At 58.5% G+C, this 6,850-nt stretch overlaps 1 protein-coding gene across 1 annotated transcript; it reads right to left on the bottom strand.

Annotated features, from left to right (window-relative positions):
- Window positions 1–640: 640 nt before the first annotated feature.
- LOC119922269 (procathepsin L-like) lies at window positions 641–6,850 on the bottom strand. Its single transcript, XM_038742238.1, has 7 exons — window positions 6,537–6,850; window positions 6,190–6,312; window positions 5,671–5,817; window positions 4,125–4,349; window positions 3,276–3,441; window positions 1,463–1,577; window positions 641–741 (listed from the first exon to the last, which is right to left on the bottom strand). The coding sequence occupies exons 1-7, from the start codon at window positions 6,666–6,668 to the stop codon at window positions 642–644; spliced, it is 1,008 nt and encodes a 335-aa protein (XP_038598166.1). The 5' UTR covers window positions 6,669–6,850; the 3' UTR covers window position 641.

The following is a 6,850-nucleotide window of genomic DNA, read 5'->3' on the forward strand; positions in this document are numbered from 1 at the left end:
GAGAACAAGGGCGATGCAGAAGGGAGAGGGAGAAGAGGAAAGGAGGGCCTAGTCAGGGAAGACCTCATGGAGGAGATGGGCCTTCAGTAAGGCTCGGAAGCGAGGGAGAGGGATGGTCTGTGGCATTTGGGGAGGGAGGGCGTTCTGGGCCGGGGGTCGGGGACGAGATGGATGAGACGGAGGAACAGTGAGTGGGTTGGTCTTAGAGGAGCCGAGTGCGAGGGCCCGGTGGGAGGAGGCGAGGAGCCAGGTGAGGTAGGAGGGAGTGAAGGGATTGAGGTCAGGCCCCATCCGACAGAATCCGGAGACACGGAGCCCTGGGCCGCTAGACCGAAAACATCCATTCGGTCATTCAGTGGTATTTATTGAGCGCTTCCTGTATACAGAGCACTGGACTGAGCGCTGGGGAGAGTGTGATACAGTGATAAACAGACACGTCCCCTGCCCACGACGAGCTGACAGGCTAGAGGGAGGCCCGGGTGCCACCTGGGAACTTGGATTTTATTTTTAAGTGGGGAAAGACATTGCCCGGCGGACCCCCAGGACCCAGCCCGGGGCGTCTAGGCCGGGGGGCGGGGTCCGGACCCCGACTGGCACCGGGAGGGGTGGGGGCGGGGGGGTGGCCCCCCTCACCCCCCGGTTCACACGAGCGGGAAGCTGGCACCCGTGGCGATTCCACAGTTGTTGTCCCGGTCTCGGGCCATGAGGATGTATCCCCGGTCACCCCACGTCTCGCCCCAGCTGAAATGATAACAATAATAATTACGGTATTTGTTAGGCGCTTACTATGTGCCGGGCACTGTCCTAAGCTCTGGGGTAGATCCAGGATAATTGGGTTGGACACAGTCCCTGTTCCACGTGGGGCTCACAGTCTCCATCCCCATTTTACAGATGACGGAACTGAGGTACAGAGAAGCAAAGTGACTTGCCCAAGGTCACACAGCAAAGTGGCGGAGCCAGGATTAGAACCCGTGACCCTCTGACTCCCAGGCTCGGGCTCTGTCCACTAGGAAGGGAGGGTCAGACTAATAATAATAATGAAGATGGTATTTATTATGCATTCATTCATTCAATCACATTTATTGAGCGCTTACTGTGTGCAGAGCACTGTACTAAGCGCTTGGGAAGTACTAATTGGCAACATATAGAGACGGTCCCTACCCAAGAACGGGCTCGGTGCCAGGTACTGTACTAAGTGCTGGGGGGGATGCAAGCAGATCGCACTGGACACGGTCTCCGTTCCATGTGGGGCTCACGGTCTCAATCCCCATTTTTACAGATGAGGTCATTGAGGGCCAGAGAAGCGAAGTGACCTATCCAAGGTCACACGGCAGACAAGCGGCGGAGCCGGAATTAGAACCCAGATCCTTCCGACTCCCGGGCCCGGGCTCTAGACCTGTTTCCATCACCCCTCACGGGCCCACCCTCCGTCCAGCTCCCCCGACCGGGCCGGGGATCAAACCTGTTCTTGACGATCCAGTATTTGTCCCCGTCCTTGTCTTGGCCGTAGCCCACGGCCAGGACGGCGTGATCCAGCTCCGACTCGCTGTTACTGCATTCGGGCTCGTAGTAGACTCCTGGCCGGGCGGGGGGACGAGGTCACTAGTTGGACCAGGAAACGTGGCCACCCGGGGGGCTCTGGTCAGCCCGGGGCCGGTGCCCGCTTAGAGCTCGTTCATTCATTCCTTCGTTCATCCAATTGTATTTATCCACCGCTTAGTATGCGGAGCACTGCACTAAGCGCTTGGGAGGGGACCGTACAACAATAAACAGACACGTTCCCCACCCACAAAGAGCTGACAGTCAAGAGGAATTATTCATTCCTTCCTTCATTCATTCAATTTTTAGTTATCAAATGCTTACTGTGTGCAGAGCATCATCATCATCATCGTCATCAATCGTATTTATTGAGCGCTTACTATGTGCAGAGCACTGTACTAAGCGCTTGGGAAGTACAAATTGGCAGCATATAGAGACAGTCCCTACCCAGCAGTGGGCTCACAGTCTAAAAGGGGGAGACAGAGAACAAAACCAAACATACTAACAAAATAAAATAAATAGAATAGAGATGTACAAGTAAAATAGAGTAATAAATATGCACAAACATATATACACTGTACTAAGAGCACTGTACTAAGCGCTTGGAGAGGATGTTATATAACAATAAACAGATACATTCCCTGCCCCACAACGAGCTCACGAGCTAGAGGAATTATTCATTCATTCATTCAATCGTAATAATAATAATGGTGGCATTTATTAGGCGCTTACTATTCATTCAATCATAATGATAATAATGGTGGCATTTATTAAGCACTTACTATGTGCAAAGCACTGTTCTAAGCGTGGGGGGGGATACAAGGTGTTCAGGTTGCCCCACGTGGGGCTCACAGTCTTAATCCCCATTTTACAGATGAGGGAACTGAGGCCCAGAGAGGTTAAGTGAGTTGCCCAAAGTCACACAGCTGACAAGTTGCCCCATGTGGGGCTCGCAGTCTTAATCCCCATTTTACAGATGAGGGAACTGAGGCCCAGAGAAGTGAAGTGACTTGCCCAAAGTCACACAGCTGACAAGTGGCGGAGCCAGGATTTGAACCCATGACTTCTGTCTCCAAAGCCCACGCTCTTTCCACTGAGCCACACTGCTTCTCTACTATTCTACTATCTCTATTCTGCTTCTCTACCCCAGAAGGTAGGTATTATTCCCTACCCCACAACAAGCTCACAGTCTAGAGGAATTATTCATTCATTCATTCAATCGTACCTCATCATCATCATCATCAATCGTATTTACTGAGCGCTTACTGTGTGCAGAGCACTGTACTAAGCGCTTGGGAAGTACAAATTGGCAACATATAGAGACGGTCCCTGCCCAACAGTGGGCTCACAGTCTAAAAGGACTTAATGCACTTATTGAACGCTTACGGTGTACGGAGCACTGCACTAAGCGCTTGGGAGAGTACGATACAACAATAAACAGACACACTCCCTGCCCACAGCGACCTGACAGTATAGCGGAACTATTCATTCTTTCATTCACTCTTTCATTCGATCGATCACATCCGTCGAGCGCCTACTGCGTGCAGAACACTGTACTAAGCGCTTGGGAGAGGACAATACAACAAAACACAGCCACATTCCCTGTCCACAACGTCTGGAGGGGAAGGGGGGCATCAATATGAATAAATGGGGGTGGTCGGGGGCACCTCCCCGGCTGCTCCTGGGTTGTGGGCGGCCCCGGGCAGAGGGGCAGGGGCCCGTCCGGCGTCACCTACCGGACTCGTAGAAGCGGAAGGAGTCGACGGAGGCGTCGATGGCCACGGAGACGGGCCCCACGGTGGCCACGGCCTGCCTCAGGGCCTCCTCGCTGCCGGACGGGATGGCCACCAGCCCCGTGTCGTTGGCCGCCGCCGACTCCGGCTTATACCGGCATAAGCCGTCCTGGCGGAGAGAGGGGGCGGGGGGCGCGCGGTGGGATCATTCGTTCCCTCGATCGCACTTACTGAGCGCTTACAGCGTGCAGAGCGCTCGACTGATAACGGCGCTATTTGTTAGGCGCTTACTATGTGCACGGCACTATACCGAGCACTGGGGTGGACAGGGGAAAAGGCCCGGGCCTGGGAATCAGAGGTCGCGAGTTCTAATCCTCACTTGGCCACGTGCCTGCAGCAAGTCGCTTCACTTCTCGGGGCCTCATTTAACTCGTCTATAAAATGGGGACTGAGCTTGTGAGCCCCACGCAGGACAGGAACCGCGTCCGACCCGATGACCTTGGATCTCCCCCAGCGCTTAGAACGGTGCTTGGCACATAGTAAGCACTTAACAGCTACCACAGTTATTATCGTTACGAGCAAATCGGGCTGGACACAGTCCCTGTCTCCCGCGGGGCTCACGTTCTTCATCCGCCGTTTGACAGATGAGGGAACTGAGGCCCAGAGAAGCGAAGCGACTCGACCAAGCTCACTCAGATTAGAACCCAGGACCCTCCGGCCCCCGGCCCCGTGCTCGATCCGGCACTTCACGCCAAGGGCTCGGGAGAGACGGAGCGGCCCGGCCCCGTCCGGGGAACCATCCGGGACCCCCGGGGGAGTCCGGAGGCGGGGGCGAGGGGCGGCGAGACGCACCTCGGCGGTGTAGGGGTAGGCCTCCTCGGAGTCGATGCCCCCGTTGTCGCGGACGTACTGGAAGGCGAGGTCCGGCAGCCCCCCGTCGCAGCCGTGGTTCCCCTGAGGGCCGCTGCAGTCCACCAGGTTCTGCTCGCTGAGGGAGACCAGGCGGCCCGTCTTGCGGAAGGTCTGCCCCTCCAGGGCCCCCGTGGCGCTGAACGCCCAGCACGACCCGCAGTAGCCCTGGCACCCAGAACAAAAACCGGCCGAATGATAAGAACGACGGCATTTATTAAGCGCTTACTATGTGCCGAGCACCGCCCTAAGCGCCGGGGAGGTTACAAGGTGATCGGGTTGTCCCCCACGGGGCTCACGGCCTTAATCCCCATTTTACTGAGGCTCAGAGAAGTGAAGTGACTCGCCCAAAGTCACACAGCTGACAACTGGCGGAGGCGGGATTAGAACCCGTGACCTCTGACTCCCAAGCCCGGGCTCTCTCCACTGAGCCAGGTTGCTTCTCTGAATGCCAAGCTAGCTCTCTTCCTCCCTTCAAAGCCCTACTGAGAGCTCACCACCTCCAGGAGGACTTCCCACCCTGAGCCCCCTTTTTCCTCTCCCCCTCCTCATCCCGCCCCCCACCTCCTTCCCCTCCCCATGGCACCTGTATATATGTATGTACAGATTTATTACTCTATTTAGTTTACTTGTACATATGTACTATTCTATTTATTTTGTTAATGATGGGCATCTAGCTTTATTTCTATTTATTCTGATGATACCTGTCCACGTGTTTTGTTTTGTCATCTGTCTCCCCCTTCTACAGTGTGAGCCCGTTGTTGGGTGGGGACCGTCTCTATATGTTGCCGACTTGTGCTTCCCAAGCGCTTAGTACAGTGCTCTGCACACAGTCAGCGCTCAATAGATACAATTGAATGAATGAATGAAATATGATTGAAGGAAGGAATGAATGAATGAATGCGGTCTGCCCTTCCCCAACACATCGACAGGCACCGGGAGTCGACTGTTTGCAGAGCACTTTGCTGGGCATCACTGTCCTGAGCATCACCGTACCGGGCGTCTGCAGTGTGCAGACGTCTCCCCCTTCTAGACTGTGAGCCCACTGTCGGGTAGGGACTGTCTCTATATGTTGCCAACTTGTACTTCCCAAGCGCTTAGTACAGTGCTCTGCACACAGTAAGCGCTCAATAAATACGATTGACTGATTGATTGATTGCAGATCGCTATACCGGGCCTCTGCTGTGTGCAGAGGATCGCGCCCGCCTCCTACCATGTGTGGAGTCCATAGGCATCTCCTGTGTGTGCAGACAGCCATACTAGCCATACTGTGTGTGCAGACAGCCATACAGCAGAGGGCTGTACTGAACGTCTGCTGTGTGCAGAGTTCTGCGCCGCCTGCCCAGGCACAGTCAGTAGTAGCAGTTTAGCGGATGCAACTGTCCTCTCCACGTCTCCACATCTCCCCGTCCCCACCGCGGTGCCCCTCAGCCCCATGCCTCCCCCCTCCCCCGGTGGAAGGGCCAGACCGACCCCCGGGGACGGAGACCTGGTCCTTGACGGGGGTGACGTATCCGTGGTGGCGCCAGTCCACGGCCCGGGGCGGCTCCACCGAGTTGGGCTTGAGGAAGGCGGAGGCCCCGACCCCACGTGCGGCCTTGTAGCCGTTCATCGTGGCGGCGAACTCCTCCGTGGTCTGCTCGGGGACGGGCCGGCGCTCACCCCGGCGGCCGGAGGGAGGGCCGGAGAGTCCGGGGGGACCCACGTGCGGGGGTCCCAGCCCCGCCCCTGCCCCCCACATCCACCGTGGCCTCGAGTGACGCCCCCACTGCCCCTCCCAGCATCCCCCCGGGCTCAGAGAGAGACAAGGCACATGCCCACTGTCCTCCCGGCATTCCCCGGGGCTCAGAGCGAGACAGGTGATGTCCCCACTGCCCTCCCAGCACCCCTCGGGGCGGTGAGGGAGGCGGGTGACGGCCCCACCGCCCTTCCCAGCATCGTCCGGGACCCAGAAGGAGCCGGGCGATGCATCCCCCGGGGCCCGGAGGGAGGCGGGGGGCCCACGCACCATGTCCCCGAACTGGTTGATGGCGAGGCGGAAGGTGGTCCTCCCCAGGCTGTGCTCCAGGTTGTGCACCTCGATCTTACGCAGGTTTTCCTCCCACACGGCCCGGCGCCAGCCCTCCTCCCTCTGCGGGCACAGCGCGGGCCCGTCAGCCCGGGGCCCGGCCCGCCCGGCAGGGTGGACCCTGCTCAACCTGGGACCCTGGGGACTGGCGGGCGCGGGCCCCCGGGCACCGGTCAGGGTGGGCCCCGGCCCGCTCGGAGAGGCGGTCGGCGTGGGCTCCGCTCGCCTGAGGGCACGGGGCCCGCCTGCCATCCGGGTGAGGCCGTGGGGGGCGGGGAAGGTCCCACCTGGTGGTAGCTCTTGTGGTGTCTGGATTTCCAAAGGGTCCAGTGCGGGTCGAGCCGCGGGTCTGGGTGCGGGGCTCCGAACGCCAGGCCCAGGCCCAGGCCCAGGGCGGCCACCAACAGGGCCGGCGTCATGGCCGCGGCGGGGACGGACGGACGGATGGACGGACACGCGGACGGTCTGGCCTGCGGCGGAGAGACGGGACGACCCAAGCCTCTCCCCAGAACCCCCTCCCCGGGGCCGACCGCGGCCGGCTGTGTGCAGGGCGCTCGGGAGAGTCCAATACAACGACAGACGAGATCCCTGCCCACAAAGA

Source organism: Tachyglossus aculeatus, unplaced genomic scaffold (assembly GCF_015852505.1).
Source record: "Tachyglossus aculeatus isolate mTacAcu1 unplaced genomic scaffold, mTacAcu1.pri scaffold_101_arrow_ctg1, whole genome shotgun sequence".
NCBI classification, from domain to species: Eukaryota; Metazoa; Chordata; class Mammalia; order Monotremata; family Tachyglossidae; genus Tachyglossus; species Tachyglossus aculeatus.

Bases quoted from the DNA above. Each gene is read 5' to 3' on its own strand.
- LOC119922269 (XM_038742238.1), bottom strand. From the start codon at position 6,668: ATGACGCCGGCCCTGTTGGTGGCCGCCCTGGGCCTGGGCCTGGGCCTG. The intron at 6,313-6,536 runs GTGGGACCTTCC...CTGTGCCCGCAG, and splicing joins ACCACAAGAGCTACCACCAG to AGGGAGGAGGGCTGGCGCCG. The intron at 4,350-5,670 runs GTCTCCGTCCCC...TCTGGGTGCCAG, and splicing joins TCACCCCCGTCAAGGACCAG to GGCTACTGCGGGTCGTGCTG.